Below are 25959 nucleotides of genomic sequence, written 5' to 3'. Positions count from 1 at the left end.
CGGACTCCACATCCAATGTGGGGCTCAATCCCATGACCCTGGGATCATAACCTGGGCTGAAATCCAGAGGTGGACGCTCAACCGACGGAGCCACCCAGGCACCCCTCATGTTTCATTTTAAAGTTCATGCTACAACTATTTTCTTCTCTCTGTGTGTGCAAAGCTGACATAACATATGTTTCTCAAATAGGTAATTTCACACGCCCAAAATGGGACACAAAGTGGTCGTATTCGACATTTCTGTCGTCAGAGCCTTGTGGGAAACTCGTGTCAAGAAGCACAAAGCCTGGCAGAAGAAGGAGGCGGAAAGGCTTGAGAAAAGCGCTTTGGAAAAGTATGTGTTTTCTGTACTTGCCTGTGGCTTCTCGGGGACACGGGGGCTTGGCAGGCAGCATAGTGGAGGGGGATGCCTTTCTTCTGGGATTTCTCAGGCAGTGACTCTTGCTCACGGACCTCAGAGCTGTCACGCTGTTGCCTGGCTAGTGAACGTTCGATTCCTGTTAACAGTCACCCCCAGTGTCGTAAGGACCCACATACCTTCCAGGCGCGGTACTGGGCACCAGGACGACACAGGGAACTTGGTGAAAGGCTGCCAGGCTGGCCTCACTAGGCCATCTGATGCTCTCCACACCCGGGCGACCCCTGTGACCATGCCCCGGGGCAGCTCAAGGCCACTCCCCTTCATCCATTTCAGCCCCCACCTATTGAACTGAAGGCTGCATAAGAGTCCCTGTATCAATGCCTTTTTTACTCCGATTGAGATGATGTGATGGGACTAACTATTCGTGTCGACTCATGAAGTCTGAGGGAAAGAGAGTTACTTGTCTATGGAATTAAGTCGAGGGCTTTGGGAAAAACTACATTTACAAAAAATATGAGCCACACAATGGACTCTGCACTGCGCAAGTCTGAACATGACAAGCTGGAAAGGTTGCACATGTGGGTGGATTTGCATGTCTGTACTTTTTATTTCCTACGGAGGAACCCAAACCAGTGCTCCTGGCTGATGCGTTAAGGATGTGACTTACCTAAGAAAGGCGGAATGGGACTCCGACTGGCAGACCCATTTTCGGGGGAGGCCCATGACCCTGTCTCAAGTTGGCAGCTGGTGACCTATTTCTATGCTTGAAGCTAAAACACAAAATGCGTAAGGGGTCAATGTCTCTCTATCCTGGGCTCTCCATTTTTCTGAACTATTTGGACGCAACAAATACCTGTTCTGACCATGCTTGATAATTCCGCTGTGGCTGTAAGCCTCACCGCTGTCCCAGGGGGATATCATTATTCCCCAGTCTGAAGACGAGGTGGTTGGGGCCTGAGTGACTTTGCCCGAGTTGATACAGCTGGTAAGGGGAGGATTTGGCCAAGCTCTTCCCCCGCATTGTGCTGTAATCCCAGAGAGTTGGGATGTTCTTTTCACCTGCACTCGTCTGAGGGTATCCAATATGATGTGAATCTTGAATTTAAGAACGGGAACCTCAGAGTAGGCATCAGTGGGTCTGAGCGATCTACACTAGCACGAATTATCTACACTAGCACGAATTACACGAGGGGCCTGTGAGCCCAGAGTGACTCTCAGCTCTGTTCCTCTCCTCCCTCCTAGCATCTGGGGTTACCCTAGGGTAGGACAACTTGCTGAATGGGGACCCAAGCCCTGGGGGTTTTGGGGAAAGTATCTGTAGCTGATGTAACCCTCCCCCGAGGATTCTAAGGGAGCAGGAACCATCTTCAGAGAGCTGGGGTCCACAGACTCTTCTCCCAGTTGCTTTGGAGTGGTGTTTGCCTCTTGGACTCTGTCGTTCATTGTGGTGCTAAATGCCTTCATGAACAGGTGGGCATGTCTCTTGTGCCCCAGGTAGGCCTTGAATTGGGCTTGGGGTCATTGGGCTTGTGCTGTGTCCTATCTTGTCCTAAGAACAGAAAACCTTTTAGGGATTTGTTAGGCTTTTCTGGCTCAAGATAAGAAAAAGAGCCATCCAACTGGCTGGGCAGGTGAGGGGGAAGTGGTGATGGTGGAGGGAGGAACGTAGGTGTTCAAGGAGGAAGCTTCTTGGTTTCCCAAGACCTGCAAAACAGGTAGTAAATTTACCTTTTTATGCAGGTAGCTGAGTTTCCATCATATGATTCATACTGTGATTATTAATACTATCTGAAGGTTAATCTTGAGTCTCTCAAGATCTGTTTCCTGCGGGGACATTAACTCGTCGAAAAACTGATGAATGCCTTATCGTAAGAGGCAATTATCTGGTTAATTTAATTTCACGAAAACAGGCCAAACCCTGCGGCCTGTGACCTCCCTTCATGGTACTTTATTTTGTAAGGCTGTATTTGTTCCATGAAGCATGTATCAAAACTTAGAAGTTATAAGTAGAGACATAATACAGAATATCCCTACCTGAATGAAATCCAATCACTGATGGAGAGAAAGAAAGAGAGAAAGTCGCTGTCAGGGTCCAAGGGATGATTTCCTCTTCCAACGAGGCTCCTTGCAACGTTTTGTTTGCACGTGATCGATTTAATTAGTAGGACCCTAAGGGCATTGTTTTACGTGTTTGGCTCATATTTGACGTTCTATTAAAATTGGGGGCGCCTGGGTGGCGCAGTCGGTTAAGCGTCCGACTTCAGCCAGGTGTACGATCTCACGGTCCGTGAGTTCGAGCCCCGCGTCGGGCTCTGGGCTGATGGCTCGGAGCCTGGAGCCTGTTTCCGATTCTGTGTCTCCCTCTCTCTCTCTGCCCCTCCCCCGTTCATGCTCTGTCTCTCTCTGTCCCAAAAATAAATAAACGTTGAAAAAAAAAATTTAAAAAAAAAATCTGAAAAAAATTGATTCAAGGGGAAGGTTATTCAATTATATGGGTGATAAAGTGTAAACACAATGACAGTTTATTGATCTCATTTGATCTTTTTTCCCCATCGGATTTTTTTTTTTTTTTATTATTGAAGTGTAACTGGCACGCTATGTCACAGTAGCTTCAGGTGTATGACGTAGTGATTCGACAACTCTATACATTATGCTAGACAGCTTACTTATTTGAATTACTCTCAAGGAAGGGAATGGAATTAAAAAAAGTTTGTATGTTCACCTTGACTCTCACTAAACAAGGGCTCATATTCTTATGAGGTTTTGGAAGGAATGAGACATAAAATATTTAAAAAGAAGTCCAAATGGGGCACCTGGGTGGCTCAGTCAGTTAAGTGTCCGACTTTGGGTCAGGCCATGATCTCACGGTTCGTGGGTTCGAGCCCTGCGTCGGGCTCTGTGCTGATGGCTCGGAGCCTGGAGCCTGTTTTGGATTCTGTGTCTCCCTCTCTCTCTCTGCCCTTCCCCTGGTTGCATTATCTCTCTCTTTCTCTCTCAAAAATAAATAAACATTTAAAAAAATTAAAAAAAAAGAAATCCAAAAAAGATTTGGTATATGCTTACTTTTTAAAGTCTGTTTATTTATTTTGAGAGTGAGAGAGAGAGAGAGAGAGAGAGTGTGCACACAAGCAGGGGAGGAACAGAGAGAGAGAAAGAGAGAGAGAGAGTCCCAAGCAGGCTCCCCACTGTCAGCACAGAGCCCGACACGGGGCTGGAACTCACAAACCATGAGATCATGACCTGAGCTGAAATCAAGAGCTGGATGCTTAACCGACTGAGCCACCCAGGCACCCCGTGGTAAATGATTATTTTTAATGAAATCTGTCCGATATCCTTTTTTTCTCCTTTTTATGTTGGCTGTACCCAGATATGTGAGCTACTTGCGTCGGTTTGTAATGTGTAATATAGGAAGTGTGTATTCTGTAGGGCTTAACGGGCATCATTTCATTACATTGGAAGGGCATCCCTTCAGGTTTGGTCTAAGAAATGAGGGTAGAAAAGCTGGAGGCATTAGCCTGAAAAGTACTTGGTGGACCCAAGACCTGGCGATGGCTGTACTATTGCTCGTTGACAATTCGGGCGATTTCTTCTATTCGTTCACGGAGCATGTCTTAGACCCAGGGTCTGCCCCACATCCCTGACTGCTACAATCAGATCTAGATCTGTGGGCAGGTATTTGCATTTCTTTTTATCACAGGTATTAAAATATTTACATTATACAGAAGAGCTAATCATGAAAGGTAACGATGCCAAGCCAATCCCATCACTTTCCCCCAGGATTAAATTCATCTCTCTCCACGTGCTGGTATTTTTAAGTTTGTTGCTTTTATTGCATTATGTATAGACTTCTTTGTAGAACCCGAAGCCCTACCTACTTGGTTGCTGAGTGCTTATCCTCAGCTCAGCTCAGTGACTAGGACCCGGGGTAGGGTGGCAGCTGGGCCAGCCAGGGCCATCGGCGAAATACTTTTCTCAAACACTCCCCTTTCTCCCAGCTTAATGGCAAGTTGGAAACTCCAGTGATACCCAAAGTGGTTTTGAAAGACCGAAAAGTCTGCACAGAAACCTGGGGGTCCAGCTCTGCAGAAATCCAGGAACGAACGTTCCAGGCAGACACAACAGCAATGTGAATACTGAGGCATGCGTTGGCGTGGGTGTTCAAGGGAGAGCAAGGGGGCCAGCGTGCGGGCCAGAAAAAGCAAGTGACTGTGCAGTCGTGGATGTGGCCAGACAGGCAAGGCGACGGCACGGACCTGCAGGGCCTTGTCGGTGCGGGAGGACATTGCTTTGCTGTGTGAGATGAGGAATCGGGGACCTTGTGATGGGCTTACTCGAACCGCTGGGTGCATTTGGCCCGTAGGGGGGACAACAGTGGTGTCTGCAAGGAGATGATGGGGACAAGGGCAAGAATGGAAGCAGGGACGGTGGTGAGGCGTGCGGATTCTCGTAGAACCGATCACATCCCTCGAAGGATTTGCTACGAGGTGTGAAAAAAGCACAGAGCCAATGATGAGCCTGAGGTTTGTAGCCAGAGCCTCTGGAAGGCTTTTACGGCTTTAATGGGGCAGAGGCAGGTTTTAGGGTGAGGATCGGGAGTTTGGTCTGGAACATGTTGTTTGCGGGACGCCTTTTAGACATTCAGGTGAAGCTCCAGGGGAGGCAAAGAGGCTGGATTCAGCGAGGAAGTCTTGGCTAGAGAAACAGAACTGATCATCAATAGCATACAGATATATTTAAAGCCATGAGACCGAAAGACAGCCAAAGAATGAGTGTAGAGAGAGACGAGAAGAGGCCCGAGGGCTGGGTGTTGGGCCCTTGGGGATTTGGAGGTTGGGAAGAGATGGGGGGCGGGGGGAGGCAGCCCAGTCGCTGGAGAGGCAGGAGTGGAGTCAGCAGAGAGAGGGGTCCTGGGAGCCAAGTGACAGTCAGGCTTCACGGGGGAGGAAGGGCTGTGTCAAATGTTGCAGATGGGTCCGCGAAGATGAGGACTGAATTTGACCGCTGGGTCTGGCAAAATGGAGGTCATGATGACCTTGGGAATAGTTTCTAAAGAGCCGTGATGGTGAGTGAAGGGGGTTCAACAGAGAACGGGGGTGGGGTGGGGTGGGAAAGAAGGATTGTGGGTGCGAGCCAGCACAGGTCTCTCGTAGGGTTGACTGTAAGGTGGAGCAGAGAAGCGGGCCCCATGGGAGACGTGAGGTTGCGGGGGTGGAGAGGGGGTGCCCTTTAAGCTGGGAGAGGTAACCGCGTGCTCATGCGCTGATGGGAATGGTCTCCCAAAGTGAAACACTGAGGAGAGAGAGAGCCCCTGCAGAAAGTCCTTGAGTCTTGGAGGGCTGGGTTTAGCCCCGAAGGGAGTGAGGGTTGAAGCGAGGCCAGTTTGCAAGGCCCCAGCCCCGAGTCAGGGCTCTTTTGCCAGTTCTGCGCCGTCCCCGCGGCTTTGCCCGTGGTTTCCCTGCTCGCTCATCCAATGGGGGCTGCACATCGCATTTAGTCTGGGTCCAAGGGGAGCCCAGAGGACACACACATTTAGGTGGCAGGAAAATTGAAACGCACCCGCGCCCGGAACAGACTGTCTCCAGAGGTGGAGGAGGGCCGTCCGTCCACCGGACAGAATCGATTTGTGTGCCCGCCGTCTCGGGAAGTATTTGTGTTGCTGTAGGTTTTCTACAAGTTCACCTTGGTCTCTACAGAGTTGTCAAAGCCTGTCAGGTATCTGGAGAACCGGGGCTGCCTGTGTAGTTCAAATCAGATGGCCTTGAAAGATCAGCTTGTTCTTTTCGCCCTGCGTTAAAAAAAAAAAAAAAACAACAAAACGAAAACCCTCTGAGGGTTTAAGGTCCCCCTATGTTCCCGCAGCAGAGGAAATGAGGGAGGAGGCTCAGCTGGGAGGACTGAGGGTTGGGCAGGTGCTTAAGTCCCCCTAGGCTGGGGGCTGGGGCCTCGGGCCAGGGAGGGACTGTGTCAGCTCCAGGCTGACCTGCCCGCTGCTCCAGGGAGGTGAGGGCGGTTCCCCAGGAGAGTGACTGTGGCTTCTGCTGCCCGTTTAGGATAAAGGAAGAGTGGAATTTCGTGGCCGAGTGCAGGAGGAAAGGCATCCCCCAGGCTGTGTACTGCAAGAATGGCTTCGTAGACACCAGCGTGAGGCTTCTGGAAAAGATCGAAAGGAACTCTCTCACCAGGCAGAGTTTGCTTTCCAAGGAAAGAGACAAACGGAGCAGTGCGTTTGTGTTTGAACTTTCGGGGGAGCAGTGGACGGTGAGTGCAGCGAGGGGGTGCCCGGTGAGCGCTGCTGAGCTGAGCTCAGGGCGTTGGCCTTGGCCTTGGCCCTGACCCAGAGAGCGCTCCTGCCTCTAGAGAACTTTCCCCTGGATGGGGAGGAGGCTGTTGCCTGCTTCGAACCGAACCTGTTTTCACATCCTTCCCTCTGTGTAAGACCCTGTCGTCCTGCGGGAGGGGGCAGCAGGATCCCCTTGGATCCTGGCAGGGGCTGGGACCTGGGGGGGAGGGGAGGGGGGAGTGGGCCCTCCCCAGAATGGCGCAGCCTTTAAATGCTTAATCCTGCCATCTCTCCCCCAGACTTTAAAATCACTTTGTCTTTGAAAAAAAAAAATTTTTTTAATGTTTATTTATTTTTGAGAGAGAGAGAAAATGCAGGCGGAAGAGGGTCAGAGAGAGAGGGCGACACCGAATCCCAAGCAGGCTCCAGGCTCTGAGCTGTCAGCCCAGAGCCAATCTCTGGGGCTCAAAGCACGAGATCACGACCTGAGTCAGTGGCTTAGCCCACTGAGCCACCCAGGCGCTTTTTGTTTCTGGTTTTGTTTTTTTTTTTTCTTTTTCAAATGAACTGTGACTTTCACCGAACATTTCCCAGCAGGTGGTGGTGACTTTGCTGAAGTGTCAGGGTATGCAAAGCAGTAAAGGAATTTCAGCAGACCCTTTAGCTGTTTTTCCTCTGAGATTCTGAGGCCAGGACAAAGATGCCCCCTTTCTTTCCTCCGTGTTTACATTGGCTTCCTGCTCCCTCCGCCCCTGACCTGCTGCTTTGCTTGGAGAGGCACCTCCAGGGCTTGCCCCGTGATCCGAGGTTTACTCGTGGAAGTGGCACCTGCTGTGCTGTGGGCAGGTGAACCTGGGCTGTGGTCCCTTTCTGGGGGGCAGGGCTCTCTGGGACCTACCCTTCATCTCTTTCTATCCCCCCAACTTCTAGCTGAAGGGGCTCTGGGCCGAGAGACTAAATTTTGGGGGGTGATCCTGGGGCCGTCCTTTATTGGCCATGTGACCTGGGGCAGTTTAGCCCACTTTCATATATTTTGTGTCCCTCCCAGTAAGACGGTGCTAATGCTTGTGTCGGCCCCTGCGAGGGCTGTTGTGGCGACCAAATGAGTGGATATTTTCTGACACCGATTTCTTAGCTGCACTGCCCTCTGATGCTGGGAGAGATGATCACTGTATGGCCTCTAGTGTTCTTTCTCCTGAGCCCCCATTATTGAGATCCGTGGGTACTGGGTACCTGTCTGGATTTCTTTTCTTTTTTTTTTTTTTAATGTTTATTTATTTTGTGAGAGAGACAGAGCAAGGAAGTGAGAGAGCAGGGGAGGGGCAGAGAGAGAGAGAGAGGGAAAGAGAGAAACCCCAAGCAGGCTCTGCGCTGTCAGGGCTGAGCCCGACGTGGGGCTCGAACCCACGAACCGTGAGATCGTGTCCTGAGCCGAAATCAAGAGTCGGACGCTTAACCGACTGAGCCACCCGGGCGCCCCTACACAGTCTTAAAAGTGGCTTCGTGAAGTGGCTGTCGAGCTGGCGAAGGTCAGGCCTGACGCTCTCCCGCGTGCTCTCTCGTCTTCTACATCGATGCCCCGATGTACGCGGCTTTGTGCACGCTGCCCCTCAGCCCCGACACGCTGAGGAACTTGTTGTGACTGACGTCGTTCATTTTGTTTCAGGAGCTCCCGGATTCGTTGAAGGAGCAGACACACCTAAAAGAATGGCACATCAGCAATACCCTGATTCAAATCATTCCTACCTATATCGAGCTGTTTCAAGCGATGAGAATTCTGGATCTGCCAAAAAACCAAATCTCCCATCTTCCGGCTGAAATTGGTATGTTCCCCAGCGGGAGCCTTCGGTGTTCTGGTCTGGGAAGCGGGCAGCTGGAGGGCAGGCAGCATGGCCCTCTGGGAGGCTGCTTGGACGGGGCTGTTTCCTGTGTTCCCAGAGCCGTTGGCTTGCTTGCAGTGTCCCCTTGGGGCTGCGACGCCACCGTCCCACCTGCGGAACTCGGCACAGGCAGACGTGGGCCAGTTGCGCAGAAGCTAGAAGTGTCACGAGTGAGCAGTGCCGTGTTTGGGAGCTTCGTGTCTATTTTCTTTCAGTTTTAGAAGGACGAACGTGCAATGACACGTTCACTGTAAACATAAACCATAATAGTCGGTCCCGGATATTAGTCTGTTGATGAGTTTCGTGTAGCCTGGTAGGTCATTTTGACCAACATTTGATAAATTTCCATCAGTAGCTGAAAATGAAGACTGGATGATCACTACTGCTTCTCCTTCTCTTGGGGTGTGAGGGGTGAAGGTCTGCGGCTGCCTAGTTGGATGAAGGATTAAACAGAGAATAAGCAAAAAACGCTCTGATCAAGGACCAACATGCTCAGGATGAAAGACGAGCTGGCATTTAGTGAAGTGCTTAAAAAAACAAATACAAAATTATGTTTCCTGTCTCCCCCCCCCCCCATTTGTACAAACGTGTTGTATCTTTGTTTTGCTTTTGCCATTAAAAAACCATAAGGGATCTACCCCATGGATGTTCATTTGTTCTGATGACAGGTCGTTTGAAGAACCTGAGAGAACTCAATGTGAGTTTCAACCATCTGAAGAGCATCCCTCCGGAGCTGGGGGACTGCGAAAATCTCGAGAAACTGGATTGTTCCGGAAATCTGGAATTAACTGAGCTCCCCTTTGAAGTAAGAAAGCGATCACGTTTGCACTATGATTTACTTTTTTTTTTTTTTTTTTAATTTTTTCAACGTTTATTTATTTTTGGGACAGAGAGAGACAGAGCATGAACAGAGAAAGAGGGAGACACAGAATCGGAAACAGGCTCCAGGCTCTGAGCCATCAGCCCAGAGCCCGACGTGGGGCTCGAACTCACGGACCGTGAGATCGTGACCTGGCTGAAGTCGGACGCTTAACCGACTGCGCCACCCAGGCGCCCCTGATTTACTTTTATTTGACTTATGACGTGGGATGATCTATAACGTGGGGAAGATGTTTTACAAGATGAAATCTGTCTTTGTTATATCACACTTTCTTGACATGTCAATCACTATACCAGCAATTAGAAGGTCCTTGAAAGTGTTCTTACACTAGACCAGGAGCTGAATTTAAGTTCGGAAAAGCCATCAAAACAAAACAAAAACAAACACTGGGGCGCCTGGGTGGCTCGGTTGGTTAAGCGTCCGACTCTTGGTTTCGGTTCATGTTACGATCTCACGGTTTGTGGGTTTGAGCCCCACATTGGGCTCTGCACTGGCAACGCGGAACCTGCTTGGGGTTCTCTCTCTCCCTCTCTCTCTGCCCCTCCCCTGCTCACTCTCTCTGTCTCTCTCTCAAAAATAAATAAACTTAAAAGAAACAAAACAAATAAAGAGCTACACAAAACTAGGCAAAATGTCCTATTTTCACACAGGATATTTTTATTTAATGCCTATTTAATGTAAGATTCCTGTTGTCTGTAATGCTTATCTGCAATTGTGAAATAAATCAGAAATGGAAATAAAGGGGGTAAGATTTTTTTAAAGTTTATATATTCATACAAACTTAGAGGTAACAAAAATCATCTTACAGATAGGATTTTAAAAGTTCACTAATCAAAATCAAATGAATTAAGTTCATTACTTTTGGTCTGTAATCATTCATGATTTAACATCATATTCTGATAAAATGGAGCAGCTGAAAGGGAGCAGAGTTTATTGCCAAATAAAACTGAACAGGCTTCTTATGCTGAAGGGAGATATGGATCTCATGGTAACGAACTGGTAATGAACACACCGGAAACAGTAGTGCTCATGTGGTCCTGCCAACGCCCACCGATTATAGTCCTAGATGGGGTGTTATTGTCCTTGCCTGGAAACTTCTGGGTGGGAGGAAGTAGTCGCTTCTACTGTCGCCCCAGGAAATGCCCGACAGTGGTCCAGGTGAGGGGTGCCCCCCCAAGGGCCTGACCCCCTTCATAAGACTGCTCATTCCCCAAGCCTCCTTAGTTTAGAAAATGGCTCTGGGCACCTGGGTGGCTCAGTCGGTTGAGCGTCCGACTTCGGCTCAGGTCATGATCTCACGGTTTGTGAGTTCGAGCCCCGCGTCAGGCTCTGTGCTGACAGCTCAGAGCCTGGAGCCTGCTTCGGGTTCTGCGTCTTCCCCTCTGTCTCTGCCCTCTCCCCACTTGTGCTGTTGTCTCTCTCTCAAAAATAAATAAACATTAAAAAAGAAAGGAAGGAAGGAAGGAAGGAAGGGAGGAAGGAAGGAAGGAAGAAAGAAAGAAAGAAAGAAAGAAAGGGACCCAGTCTTCTCTCAGTTGTCCAGAAAGAAAGAAAGAAAGAAAGGGACCCAGTCTTCTCTCAGTTGTCCAGGCTGGAAGCAAGGCAAGTCAACTTGACCTCTGTTGCTCCCACGCCCTGTAACCACTCTGTAAATAAGTCCTGTTGAGCATGCCCTTTAGAATATATTCTGTATCTGACCCCTGCCCAGCACCTTGCCACCAACACCCTAGTCCAAGCCCGTGTTATCCGTCACCTGACCTAGCCTCCTAGGCTTGCTTCTCTGTCCCTTCTCTTCGCCTGCCCCCTTTGTTGAAATATAATTCATACGGCCCCCAATTCAGCCATTGTAAGTGTACGATCCACCAAATTCACTTGTAGGATATTTCGATCTCACCCTCGAAATTCTGTCTTGCCTCCTCGCAGTTAATCCCCATGAGCTGGCATATCAGGCAGCACCAGGCAATCACCATTTGGGTTGTTGTTTTTCACCCGGTTCACTGAAACTATATTGACACCCGCGGGAGCAAATGGTCTCTGGATATAGATTTTTTAGGCTCTTTGCTTTGAATGGGATTCCATAAATGCACAGTATTTGTTATGCTTCCCCAGTTGGCTGCGTTCTAATAGTTCACTGATTCTTCTTATCTATAACTTCGCGAATTCAGTCCTGAATGGTTCTCAGTGGTCATCATTGTCAACTATCTGTTCAAACTGTGGTTTATTCAAGATAGATGAAAAACCATATACCTGAAGACAGGCTACACGGTTGTGTTAAAGGGAGTGTCATCTGTGAGGGCATCTCAGCCTCACGTGTCCAACTTGTATTTACCCAATGGAAGCACACAACACCCCAGGTTCTGATGTCTACAGACTCAGGAAACCACTGTTTGCCCGGATGCCATATCCAAATGCTAGCATTAAAAAAAATTTTTTTTATTGGTTAAAAAACTAACATTATGTTTACCATCGTGACCATTTTTATTATTTTTTAAAAATTCTCTTTCATGTTCATTTTTTACTTTTGAGAGAGAGAGAGTGAGCGAGCACAAGCAGGGGAGGGGCAGAGAGAGAGGGAGACACAGAATCCGAAGAGGCTCCAGGCTCTGAGCTGTCAGCATAGAGCCTGACGTGGGGCTGGAACCCACAAACTGTGAGATCATGATCTGAGCTGAAATCAAGAGTCAGATGCTTAACCAACTGAGCCACCCAGGCGCCCCCATTGTGACCATTTTTAAGTGTATGGTTCACTAGGGTTCAATGCTGTCACATTGTTGTGCCCTGTCTTCATGAGGATGCTTCTCTCACAAATAATTGACGTAATCCTGAATTCAAATTCAAATAGACAGCGAGCAGAATAAATGACGTATAGAAAGTTACGGGAAGGAACCGTCAGGAATTTTGAGACAAAGGTAAAGATAATGAAACTTCTGTGTAAATGCGTGTTGTATTTATTATGACTGAACGTCAGATTTTTATCTGGACAACACTGGAATTTTCAGACAAATAGAATTACTTTTCAAAAGAGTTTGTGAGTGTTTTGCTTTGCCCTTGATGAAAGTAGCTAGTGGGGAATGGCTAGATCTGGGCCTTCCGTCTCCTTGCTAGTTGAATACCGCTGTGATTTTCCTTATTCTAATTTTCACAGACGTCTTACGTTATTTCCTTTAAATATCCCCAGTAATTTATTTTACAGTCCAAAAAATGTACTTTCTACGTTTATCGTAAAAAGAAGAAAGACGAGAGACCGAGGATAGTTCAGTCTTGATTTTTCTGCCGATCTGATAACCCTGGCCACACAGTCAGGGAGTTCAGACTGAATCGTGGGCACCCAAAGCATCTTCTTTGACTGTCACATTACTGTCTTCATGCTCATTTTTTTAAGGTGTTCCCCAAATCCTTTTCTGATACCTTGCACATTTTATTTTTTCGAGAGAAGGGGAGGAGGGGCAGAGAGAGGGAGAGAGAGAGAGAGAGAGAGAGAGAATCCCGAGCAGCCTCCGCACTGTCAGCGCAGAGCCCGATGTGGGGCTCAGACTCACGAACTGTGAGATCATGATCTGAGCTGAAATCAAGAGTTAGTCCCTCAACCAACTGAGACACCCAGGCGGTCCTTCACATTTCTTTTTATGAACTCAAAACAAGAGCAAAATTAGGATGTGCCCGTTCAATAGGACCACTTTGGACTGCGCCTCGCTTGGGCGAATTTGGCAATATGGAATTAGGTATTATATTCAGGTAAATAGAGGCATAAACCTACTGCTTCCTTCTTCTCTACTTTTCACTAATTCCTCCTATTGGTCCAGTTGGTCCCATATTGTGGAACTGTTTTGAAAATGTATTCTGAGAGGCAGCTCAAGTTTTATTTCTGGACTCTCAGAAGAAGCCAGTAAAAGGTAGCTCCTTATTATGTGTTTCATAGTCACGACCTGACTTACAAAACCAAATCCAAACATGAGAGACATTTTCCTGCTTTATTCGCTGTTCATAGATTTGCATTTGAAAGAAAAAAAGTATATCTCCCAGGGCGCCTGGGTGGCTCTGTCGGTTGGGCGTCCGACTCTTGATTTCAGCTCAGGTCATGATCTCATGGTTGTGGATTTGAATCCCGTGTTGGGCTCTGCGTGGACAGCATGGGGCTTGCTTGGGATTCTCTCTCTTTTCCTCTCTCTCTCTGCCCTTCTCCCACTTGTACTTTCTCTCCCAGAATAAATAAATAAACTGAAAAAAGTATATTCCCCTACAGATTCAGTCACCATGTTAAAAACACAGATTATGGAGATAAGACATAAATAGTAGAGATCGAAATTATATTAAAAAAAAAACCCTGAAATAGTAGAGATCTCTGATCATTTGCCTTGTCCCTTTCTGAGGCTTTTTAAGATTTGTTGGAACTCCTTTGGCTGTCTTCAAGTCATTCTATTCTCGAAAGCTTGTGCTTTTTTGTTTTCTGGGACTTTGCACAGGCTGTTCCCCACCTGGAGTTGCCTTCCCTGTCTTCCCACCTGTCGAGGAACCTCAGGACCCAGTGCAAATACTCCATTCTCCATGAAATCTTTCCTGACCCCTGACCCTTACTCCACCTTGACGTTGGCATATTAGCCACTTATGTCTGTGTTACCGAACACTGCCAGTTGAAACCTTCTTCACGTTAGTTCTTGCTACATAAAAATTGCATTTCTTATTTTGGAAAGTGTGAACTCCTTGAGGGCAGCCTCTATGTGCCGACGATCTTAGTACCCCCAGCATGGAGCACATCCGTAGGTGCTCCAAAATTCATGTTATATGGGTCCGTGTTGCGTAGATTTCTAGAGGTGCCTTTGAGAAGAAACATCACCTAAAAATTATTAGTCGAACTTCATTCTAGAAAAGTAATTAGAGTATACCTGTTGTTATTCCTTTCTAGTTAAGTAACTTGAAGCAAGTGACATTCGTAGATATCGCGGCAAACAAGTTTGCCAGTGTCCCGATCTGTGTCCTGAGGATGTCGAATTTGCAGTGGTTGGATATCAGCAACAATAGCCTGACCGACCTGCCCCAAGATATAGACAGGTAGCTACTCGAGTTCTGAAGGTGAGGTGTGTATGCATTAGTTACTAACGCCTTAAACACTGTTGCCACTTTAAACATGTGTAACCCATGAATGGTCTTCAAAATCAACTAATCTTCCAAGAGTTTGTTGTTTCTGGGAGATGTGTCTGTGGGAAATAATAAGACAATTTCCAGTCTGTGTCATACGTGTGTGTGCACATAGATGTGCATTTGAACACACCTTCATGGTCTTGGTGAACTTTAATTTACTTCTGTCCTCAATAGAATGCTATCATTAGCTTTCTTTTATTCCACAGAAATGGAAAAGCATGCTTATTATCTATGGAATAGAAACCTATCACTCTGTGTTTTTATACATATTACCACTCTGTTTATAGTATCAGTAAGGATCATTTTTATTGGTTTCATTTATTGGTTTATTGTACCAAATCTTTCAAACGAAATTGATACGGTTAGTAAGTTTTTTCCAATTATATACTTGTATGTCATTTTTTTTAAAATTTTTTTTTCAACGTTTATTTATTTTTGGGACAGAGAGAGACAGAGCATGAACGGGGGAGGGGCAGAGAGAGAGGGAGACACAGAATCGGAAACAGGCTCCAGGCTCTGAGCCATCAGCCCAGAGCCCGACGCGCGGCTTGCACTCACGGACCGCGAGATCGTGACCTGGCTGAAGTCGGACGCTTAACCGACTGCGCCACCCAGGCGCCCCATTTGTATGTCATTTTTAAAAAAATAATCACACTGGGGTGCCTGGCTGGCTCAGTCAGTAGAATATGCGAGTCCTGATCTCAGGGTCGTAGTTCAAGCCCCACGTTGAGTGTAGAGCTTACTTAAAAAAAAAAAAAAAAAATTACACTGGATCATGTAAGATTCATTCATTCATTCATTCATTCCACCAATAATATTAGGCTCCTGCATGGCTGGTCCAGAGTTTAACATGGTTTTAAATCCACAGTCTTCATTATAACAATATAGTAATAAGTAAGTAATACTTACTACTCTAAGTATACCTAAAGTATATAATAATAAGTAAGCTGTTATGACACAGAGGCCAAAACTGGCTCAGTTCTGAAGGTCACTCACATGACCTTTGTGTACTCTTGGCACCTGTAATGCATCGGTGCTTTCCAGGTTGTGAGACTAAGTGGAAACTGCTCTACTTTGAAACACAAGGGGAGCTCTGTGAAATACTTGTGGGATCAGGCAAGGTTTTGCAAGTGAATGCAAGAAAAAGCTGGAGGGGGGGGGGTGTCACTGAGTTAGAATAAAATGGGAAAGAAGTGAAACACAGCTGGAGCGTAGTTTGCTCGTTTCCTGCTCATTCTGCGGGTTGCTTTTCCATTTCAAAGATAGGAAATATGACGGGGGAGGAATACTGTGCTTTCCAGACGTGCACAAGGCAATATGTTGCCCAAATGTGTTCGTTCTCAGCCCAGCTCCAGGGCGGGTCCTTTCCCACGCCCCGCCCCCGCTGACCCCGGGGAATGCGACGGCTCCTTGGAGGGATGACCGGGTGTCAGGCCCCCTCTCGGCCTCGGGCACATTGTGCAGTTTGCTTATCCCGCTGCTCTCTTTGGGTCTTCGGCTGGCAGTTAAGCCAGCGAAAACTTAAAATTCACGTCACCTGGCATGACTCTATTTAAATTTTGAAGTCAGCTTATTCTCGCAGGGGTCGCCTATACAAGGTAAACTGCGTAGGGATTTCATACCAGAATTGATGTGTCATTCGCTTTGGTTTTTCAGCTGTGAAGTCAGTCCTGATTTGATTGCCTTTTGCTCCTTCTTAGGCTAGAAGAGCTGCAGACCTTTATCTTGTATAAGAACAAGCTGACCTACCTTCCGTATGCCTTGCTTAACCTAAAGAAGCTGGCCTTGTTAGTCGTCAGTGGGGACCGTTTGGTGGAGCTCCCCACGGCCCTGTGTGACTCGTCCACACCTTTAAAGTGAGTAGATCCCAGTAGAGACAGTCAGACACAAGGTAAGGAGTGCCTGGAGCCTGGAGCCTGGGCGCCTGCCTGTTTCAGGAACCAGATGAGGTGGTTCTTGTGCTCTGAGGACCTGATCCCTGTTCACAGAGGTTCCAATGCCTTTTTACAGGATTTTGAAGGTTTTGGCCACTGGCACGGGGAGGTAGAACTCAGAGGATTTCTGGGCAAATGCTACCGCTGTTTGAAGCGTGACAGGGCAGTTGTCCAGGGCTCCCTGGTCTGTTGTTGAGCCTGGAGGGTCAGTGGCTTTGAATGTTTCCTGGTGGCCTCGCTCTCTGGTTTCCTTAAAGGTATGTGTAAACCACCCCAAACTCAGAAAAACTATCCATGCAAATGTGACACAAACAGATTCCAATCTGGCGTGAGACACTGAACCGTCTTTCTTACCTTGGCAGTGGACTTGAAAAGCCCCCGCTCCACCCTCCCCTGAAGCTGACCCCAGGGCACATCCCCTAGGCTCCCAGCTGCCAGAATTTGAGGCTTTGGGGGTCCCCCCATCACCTCTCTCCTGAGCCCGTTTTGACCCATTCCAGGAAGCTTTACACGAGGCCACTCCAGTGACAGCCATTTCATCACTGTGCCCAGAGTGTCCACCTGCCTTGAGTACCAGTTGTTGGCGAAGACCATCATTCAAGGGGCTCTTTCCCAGGGGCGCCCAATTCTTCCACTGGTAAATGCTCACTATCAGCATAAATCTTCCTTGTCTTCCAATCCTGGCAATAAGATACCTAGCAGACAGAAATAAAGAAGTTGACAACTGCAAAGAGAGAGACTACATCCATCACTGTGTAATCACAAGATGAATGGGGTATGACATCTCCCCACTGCCCCACCATACTCTTTCCACTGGAATGGGTCCTCCCCTGTCCTTGGCTGTCCCAGGAATGTCTTCTGGATGAGAAGGGGCTCCCTGGTGAGAGGGCTGGCAAGACCCACCCGTAAGCCCCTTCCACATTCAGCCAGCTGAGAGCAGGCGTGACAGCCTCTCAACCAAGGATGCACGGGAGGGAGACTTCCGGTCAGGAGAGTTCTGCTCAGGGTAAAACTGACCTGTGTGCGGGCAACTAAAGTCATGTCAAACGATAATAATTGTAGGACTTGGAAATCTCAAAGAATCAGATGGAAGCTCTTTGAATTAATAAAAGTGTAATTTTTTTTTAATGTTTATTTATTTTTGAGAGAGAGAAACAGAGCACAAGTGGGGGAGGGACAGAGACAGAGAGGAAGACACAGAATCCGAAATAGGCTTCAGGCTCTGAACTGTCAGCACAGAGTCTGACAAGGGGCTTGAACCCATGAAGTGTGAGATCGTGACCTGAGCCGAAGTCGGGCGTTCAACCGACTGAGCCCCCCAGGCGCCCCTAAAAGTTTAATAAAAAAAACCCCTAGATATAAGTTTGCATTAAGACTTCTATAAATAACCTATAGAAAAATAGTGGAAGGGAATAATGATAGTAATAGTATTAGCCAAAAATATAAAAACCTAAAAAAGAAATCTAGACAAAATGCTAGCAAAAGAGCTCTTTATAAGAAACTAAAAAGTGCTCCCAAAGCCTATCGAAGAGGTCTTGAATATTTGGAAAGACATACTGTCTTTTCTGGATGAAAAGAATATAAACATATGATTTCTTCCAAAAATTATACTTAAGTGTATAATATGATCCCAACCATAACGCCAGTGGAATTTCTTTTTTTGGAACTTGAAAAGCTGATGTGAAAGTATACCTAAAAGGCAAAAAGCTAAGAACAGCAATGATAACTTTGGAAAACTAGAGTGACGGGGCAGAATTTGCCTTACTGAGAATTGTGATGGGTTTAAAAGGTATAATAACGGGGCACCTATGTGGCTCAGTTGGGTTAAGCGTCCGACTCTTGGTTTCAGCTCAGGTCATGACCTCACAGTTTGTGAGTTCAAACCCCGCATCGGGCTCCATGCTGACAACGTAGAGCCTGCTTGGGATTCTCTCTCTCTCTCTTTCTCTCTCTCTGTCCCTCCCACGCTCACTCTCTCTCTTTCTCTCTCTCTCAAAATAAATAAATAAACTAAAAACAAAAAAACTGGCATGTAATAATTAAAATGAGGTCGTGTTAGGCAATGATTCGTAGGTGAATTATTAGAACGGAATAGGTAGTACTGAAATTAACCCTAGTATATGATACAGGGATTTTCATAAACCAGTGGGGAAGGTATGAGTGACTTAATACGCCATTAAGGAAGTTGGCTACTCAGGGAAAGACAAAGTCTGTTCGTCACTTTATAGCATAAGACGGCTTACGGCACATAGCCATGTATGTGCTGTATATCGTATATAGCATGTAGGAAGACATAAAGCCACAGATTAAATGTAAAAAGAAAACTATAAAAGGAATAAGATGTTAATTATGATAGATTGACCATGTATTTAACACCTATCCTTCTGGAGACCCCGCTGAGATGAGGAAAATAATAAAACCTATAGTCGACAATGATCAGGAAAGCCGGAGAAGGCTTTCCCAGAATGAGAGACAATAACACAACTTTGGGAGACAAACGGCAGACAGAACAGTGGTGACTGATAAAAATTGTACGGAGTAGCCTCAAGTTTAGAAACCAAGAAACTGAGCCCATTTGCCCTGGAGAACTCCGAAGAAGCTCGAGGTCAGAAATTCCAGGCACGTGTTGGTGCAGCCTGAGACATGGTGCTAAAAATAAAGGAAAATCTCATGTAAACAGATGACCCCCCCCCACCTTCCAATCTCCTCCTCGATTCCATCCGGCAGACCACTCACCCCCCGCAGTCTGGCCCCCTGACCAAAGCCTGAGGTTTCCTCTAGGGTGGCCCTGGGGGAAAGACCCCGGAGTTCTGTGTCTGGAGCCTCCCCAGGGGGAAGGCATCACCAAGCCTTCCCAGATAATTGTCCCAAGAATACACATTTTTCAACTTTAGAGTCAAACTTCAGGCAAGATAGAAAAGTTAAATACGGTTTTGGATCAGAATGCGGACAGCGTTGGTGTTAATGCAAAAGTAAAAAGTACGTGATGTCTGCGATGTGCTAAGTACGTGATGTCTGCGATGTGCTTTGAATGCATCAAAAAATAAGACGGCCTGACGAGTGGATGGAGGGAGGACGGCTGGGTGTGTGATAAGGCAAAAGCCATAAAATCTTACGTATGGAACCTAGGTGGTGGGTATGGGGGTGTTCACTGTAAAATTTTTTTGACCCTTTTGAACGTTGGAAAAATTTCATACTAGGATGTTGAAAAAGTAAAAGTATGGATCGTAAAAACTGGGAGGTGGGAGGGTTGGGCAACTGAAGGGAAGAGAAGGGATGCCTCCACTTGATGTAACAACATTGAAGTATTTGTCCTGCGTAAAAGAGATTTCTGGCAGGTTAAGTAAAAATAATGATTCACAGATGAAAGAGCTTGCCTCTGGGATCTGAGAGACAGAGGCAGGGTGAGAGACCATGGCTTTCAATAAAAAGTATCCTTGTGCCTATCAAATTTCAAAATACATACAGGGGCGCTTGGGTGGCTCAGTCGACGAAGCATCTGACTCTTGATTTCAGCTCAGGTCATGATCTCACAGTTCACGGGATCCAGGCCCTGTGTCGGGCTCTGAGCTGATGGCCTAGAGCCTTCTTGGGATTCCCTCTCTCTCCCTTTCTCTCGTTCTCTCTCTCTCTCTCTCTCTTCCCCTCTGCTCTTGTTCTCTTTCCTCTCAAAATGAATAAATAAAGCAAAAAATAAAATACAGACAGCGATTACTTGGATAAAACATTGAAGAATGATAACCTACAGGCTTTTTTTTTTCCTGGATAACGAAGGGTGATAAAATTAATTCAGTGAAAGAGCTTGCCAAGGAAATTACAACTTTGTTGCTCTCTCCACGTTAGACATTAAATAAAGTTAAAAGGGAAATGAACTAAGGAATATGTGTACTGAAATAGGACAGATGGGTGGCTTTATATTCCATGTATATAGAACTTCTACAAACCAATGAGAACAGCTACCGCCCAAGCCGGCCGGGCTCATAGACCAAAGACTGTTTGAGGGATTTCCTTTTTTTTTTTCTTTTTATGAAAAAAAAATTATTTTTTAACGTTTATTTATTTTTGAGAGAGAGAGAGAGTGTGTGTGCCAGTGGGGGAGGGGCAGAGAGAGAGGGAGACACAGAATCCTGAGCAGGTTCCAGGCTCCCAGCTGTCAGCACAGAGCCTGACGTGGGGCTTGAACCCACAAACAGTGAGATCATGACCTGAGCTGAAGTCAGATGCTTAACCCACTGAGCCACCCAGGTGCCCTGAGGGATTTCCTATTTTGAATTGAAATAATAACATCGCCTTTCACATCAAAACATCTTTCAAAACTGTGAAGACAGATCAAATCCCATTTTTGTTTCTTTCCTTTCCATATTTTTTGTTTATTGAGTGTCCTCTGTAACTTAACCCACCTTGTTTTAGAGTTTGATAACACTAATTGGGAGTCATAGCAAACATAGTAGGACATCACCCAGTTTATTACTTAAAAAAATTTTTTTTTCAATATATGAAGTTTATTGTCAAATTGGTTTCCATACAACACCCAGTGCTCATCCCAAAAGGTGCCCTCTGCAATACCCATCACCCACCCTCCCCTCCCTCCCACCCCCCATCAACCCTCAGTTCTCAGTTTTTAAGAGTCTCTTATGCTTTGGCTCTCTCCCACTCTAACCTTTTTTTTTTTTTTCCCCTTCCCCTCCCCCATGGGTTTCTGCTAAGTTTCTCAGGATCCACATAAGAGTGAAACCATATGGTATCTGTCTTTCTCTGTATGGCTTATTTCACTTAGCATCACACTCTCCAGTTCCATCCATGTTGCTACAAAGGTCCATATTTCATTCTTTCTCATTGCCAGGTAGTACTCCATTGTGTATATAAACCACAATTTCTTTATCCATTCATCAGTTGGACATTTAGGCTCTTTCCATAATTTGGCTATTGTTGAGAGTGCTGCTATAAACATTGGGGTACAAGTGCCCCTATGCATCGGTACTCCTGTATCTCTTGGGTAAATTCCTAGCAGTGCTATTGCTGGGTCATAGGGTAGGTCTATTTTTAATTTTTTGAGGAACCTCCACACTGTTTTCCAGAGTGGCTGCACCAGTTTGCATTCCCACCAACAGTGCAAGAGGGTTCCCGTTTCTCCACATCCTCTCCAGCATCTATAGTCTCCTGATTTGTTCATTTTGGCCACTCTGACTGGCGTGAGGTGATATCTGAGTGTGGTTTTGATTTGTATTTCCCTGATGAGGAGCGACATTGAGCATCTTTTCATGTGCCTGTTGGCCATCTGGATGTCTTCTTTAGAGAAGTGTCTATTCATGTTTTCTGCCCATTTCTTCACTGGATTATTTGTTTTTCGGGTGTGGAGTTCGGTGAGCTCTTTATAGATTTTGGATACTAGCCCTTTGTCCGATGTGTCATTTGCAAATATCTTTTCCCATTCCGTTGGTTGCCTTTTAGTTTTGTTGAGTGTTTCCTTTGCTGTGCAGAAGCTCTTTATCTTCATGAGGTCCCAATAGTTCATTTTTTCTTTTAATTCCCTTGCCCTTGGGGATGTATCAAGTAAGACATTGCTACGGCTGAGGTCAGAGAGGTCTTTTCCTGCTTTCTCCTCTAGGGTTTTGATGGTTTCCTGTCTCACATTCAGGTCCTTTATCCATTTTGAGTTTATTTTTGTGAATGGTGTGAGAAAGTGGTCTAGTTTCAACCTTCTGCATGTTGCTGTCCAGCTCTCCCAGCACCATTTGTTGAAGAGACTGTCTTTTTTCCATTGGATGTTCTTTCCTGCTTTGTCAAAGATGAGCTGGCCATACGTTTGTGGGTCTAGTTCTGGGGTTTCTATTCTATTCCATTGGACATCGCCCAGTTTAAAGGGCCTGACTGTGAGCAAGTGTTAGCGTCTGTCTCAGGGCCTCCTGTCCACTGTCCTTTGCATCTAAGTAGCTCTCATTTTCCCAGAAGGCCCTGAGCAGGCAGGACTGCTCCCATAATCCGGTTAGATTTTTCCACAGGTCAGTTCCACTGGTGACGCTAATATTATGTGGCCGGCTGTGACCTTCAAGGGTAACCAAGAACTTGCGATTCGGTACCACAAAACTTCACTTCATGTGAGAGGAATGTTGCGGTTAAAAATGCACAGGTGAAAATGTGATACTGTCCATATTTTCTCAAATAGATTTGTAAGCCTTATGGACAATCCTATTGATAATACCCAGTGTGAAGACGGTGTGGAAGTGATGGAAAGTGAACAAGATCGTCAACACTTTGATAAAGAATTTTTGAAAGCCTATATTGAAGATCTTAAAGAAAGAGGTACGTCAATCACCTTTAAAATTCTTTTAAATGAATATACAGAATTCTGGCACTCATGCGACACATTTGACACGAGTCACATCAACAACACGCTAATTGGTTATTTTTCCAGGTACCAAATATCTATAGTTTCTCTAAAATACTAACATTTGCTAGTGTACTTGTCATCAACTATTTGACAGGCCAGGGAGCATACACTTCAGACGTGGCATTACTGATTGTATATGAGTTTTTAACTAAATGACATTGACAAAAGGCTATCCTAGTTAATGGGAAGGTAAGATTCCATTTCAAAGTCCATTTAAGTTCAACTTTAGAAAAGTTGGGTTACATAAATCAAGGTCCACTTATATATAAAAATCACAAAAGGAGAAACGCGAGGTGGCAGACTGGTACCTAGGTTGGGTTAGCTCTGGTTTTCCCACGGGTGGTGATATTACAGAGGAGCACGGGCGGTCACAGGACCTCAGGAAAGGGCGGGAAGCCTTTTCCCCAGTGGCGGTTTTCCAAAGACTTTTCCGGAATGTCAGAAGCCCTTCTTTCTGCCACAAGCACACAAACACAGGAAAAAAGCATAAGTCACTCTTTGTTTTTCTAATCGCCACCTGCTTCCTGGGTATGGATGCCTGAGAGTTCTCTCTTACTTTTCCAGGTCCCTTGTTTTTGTGAGTTAGGTAGGGACCTGCCAGAAAGATGTCCCGCAGGTGGATTTAGGGAGGAGGTGGCCCTGGCCCCCAGAGCTTTGAAAATGTGCACCTCGGTCACCCTCAGAAAATTTGCATGTGGGCTTGCTGCCCGCCCCCCACCCCCCATTCATGGACTAAAGATGATTGATCACATGTAGCTATTCAGGGGTTTCATGACAGCACTGGAAGACACCATTTATTTGTCAAATTAAAACTTTTACCTCCGATCTATTCGGTCATCCCTAATCTTGGATGTTGAAATATTATGAGATAGGAGCGCCTGGGCGGCTTGGTCGGTTGAATGTCCAACCTCAGCTCAGGTCACGATCTCATGGTTCATGAGTTTGAGCCCCACCAATGGTCTCTCTGCTCTCAGCACAGAGCCGACTTCGGATTCTCTGTCTCCCTCTCTCTCTGCCCCTCTCCCACTTGCTCTCTCTCTCTCTCTCTTTCTCAAAAATAAACACTAAAAGATCTTTGAGAAAACCAAATATTGTGAAATAAATTAGAAATTTGTGTGAAACATGAAACAAATAGAGAACCATTTATTTCGTCAAAATTTATCTTTGGGTTGTAGAATTTTCCTCTTGGGTAAACCTTCATTGTTGTATTTTGTTGATTTGTTCATAGTTACATTTTAGAGTTATTGTTTAAAAATGCAAGAAAGAATTGAAGAACACAGGTATTTAGCTTTGGGTCTGTTGGTCAGCGATAACATAATTTGCTTTTAAAATTTAACTTTAGTGTTGATAGCTTTTTTCATTTTAATTTTTTTAATGTTTATTTATTTTTGAGAGACAGAGTATGAGTGGGGGAGGGGCAGACACAGAGAGAGACCTAGAATCCAAAGCAGGCTCCAGTCTCTGGGCTGTCAGCAGAGAGTCTGACGTGGGGCTTGAACTTATGAACCCTGAGATCAGAACCTGAGCCCGAAGTCAGACGCTTAACTAGCTGAGCCACTCAGGCTCCTCTAGTGATGATAGCTTTTGAACTCATTCATTTATTTCTAAATAATTATAATCATTCTACCCTTCATATGTTCATGTTGGTTCACAGGACATTGCCAATATTCAGCTGGTTTTTACCTGTAAAAATGACAATTTCTTTGTTTTACATTTTTTTTAAGTTTATTTTTAAGAGAGAGAGAGAGAGAGAGAGAGAGAGAGAGAGCGCAAGTGGGGGAGAGGCAGAGAGAGAGAGAAAGAGAGAGAGACAGAATCTGAAACAGGCTCTAGGCTCTGAGCTGTCAGCACAGAGTCCGATGTGGGGTTCAAACCCATGAACCGTGAGATCATGACCTGAGCTGAAGTTGGATGCTTAACTGTCCGAGCCACCCAGGCATCCCCAAAAATGACAATTTCTTAACAGTTCAACTTATATGTGGTTGGGCATATTTTTAAAGTTTGTTTTCTTTTCTTCATCGTGGTGTCTTCCCTCTTTTCTCTCCTTCCTCTTCACTCTAATGTCTGAGTCAGACCCAGAGTCCAAAGCTGAAAGGAAAAAGGGTAGCTTTAGTGAGACATGTGACCCTCCAACGTCATGTGATTCAAGCATGATGAGGAAGTGAAACTCCTCACTGGTCCTCAAGCATTAGTGAACCTAAAAAATCACCTGCAGGCCCCGCCCTCAGAGATTTTGACTCGCCAGGTCCGGGGTAGGGCCTAGAACGTGCATTTCTAACAAGTTCCCAGGTGATGTTGATGCCTTGGGTCCGGGAGCCTCACCTGGAGAGCCACTGGTCTAGACCATCCTTTGACAGAATTTGGCTGTGAAGACAGAGTGGGCAGTAACCTGTGTCAACAGCAAGACTAAGAAAAGACATACTTCCTAAGATCCTACTTGGTTTAGGAATAGCCCCAACTTTGCTCCCAAACCATCTTCCCTTCTACCTGGTGTCCACGGTCTCAGGTCCTTGGCCTTTGATTTCTCTTTTGTCAGTTGGTATTATTTTAGGGTCATAACGTTTCCCAGATCCGGATGCAGCTGTGTGAGTTTGTTGGAGAGATTGCAGAAGAATGAGGGTTAAGAATTCTCTTCTAGATGTAAATGTTTCTAACGCACGACTAGGATTGGTGAAGGCAAATGTCACCCTTAATGGGGACCGGAGGGTGCATTTATCTCTACCCTTAACATATGAAGCAGTAACTTGTGTGGTGACCTAAGCCATGGCTTGTAGCTACAGTTGGTGATAAAATGGGGACTGGTTGAATCGACTTGTTCCTCTTGTTACAGAATCTGTTCCCAGCTATACCACCAAAGTATCTTTCAGTCTTCAGCTTTAATACTATCCATCAGAAGACTGCAGAATCTCCCTGTCCCGTGGAGCCAGCAATCTTCGTGTTGTGGAATAACGGTTTGTGCGTAAGGACAAAGTCTAGACACCACGGCCATAGGAAAAATGGATTTCAAATTTCACATTTATGAATACTTCTCTCTGGGGGCTGGAGAGTTGATAAACGGGTTTCTAGAAGTAATATGTAAGGGTTCATTTGCATA

General features: G+C 46.0%; 1 protein-coding gene and 1 long non-coding RNA gene across 2 annotated transcripts; one reads left to right on the top strand and one right to left on the bottom strand.

Annotated features, from left to right (window-relative positions):
- Positions 1-209: 209 nt before the first annotated feature.
- LRRC2 (leucine rich repeat containing 2) lies at positions 210-25745 on the top strand. Its single transcript, XM_047849688.1, has 8 exons — positions 210-334; positions 6412-6619; positions 8308-8464; positions 9190-9326; positions 14305-14450; positions 16241-16396; positions 22641-22777; positions 25696-25745. Exons 1-8 carry the CDS (start codon positions 210-212, stop codon positions 25743-25745), a joined length of 1116 nt encoding a protein of 371 aa, XP_047705644.1.
- Positions 24767-25959, bottom strand: LOC125160598 (uncharacterized). Its single transcript, XR_007150294.1, has 3 exons — positions 25353-25959; positions 25075-25229; positions 24767-24953 (listed from the first exon to the last, which is right to left on the bottom strand). It is a non-coding gene; the product is annotated as an uncharacterized LOC125160598 (long non-coding RNA).

The sequence above is a fragment of the Prionailurus viverrinus genome, chromosome A2 (genome assembly GCF_022837055.1).
Source record: "Prionailurus viverrinus isolate Anna chromosome A2, UM_Priviv_1.0, whole genome shotgun sequence".
Taxonomy (NCBI): Eukaryota; Metazoa; Chordata; class Mammalia; order Carnivora; family Felidae; genus Prionailurus; species Prionailurus viverrinus.
Note: the sequence above shows the minus strand (reverse complement) of the source record. Positions and strands in the feature narration are given on the sequence as shown.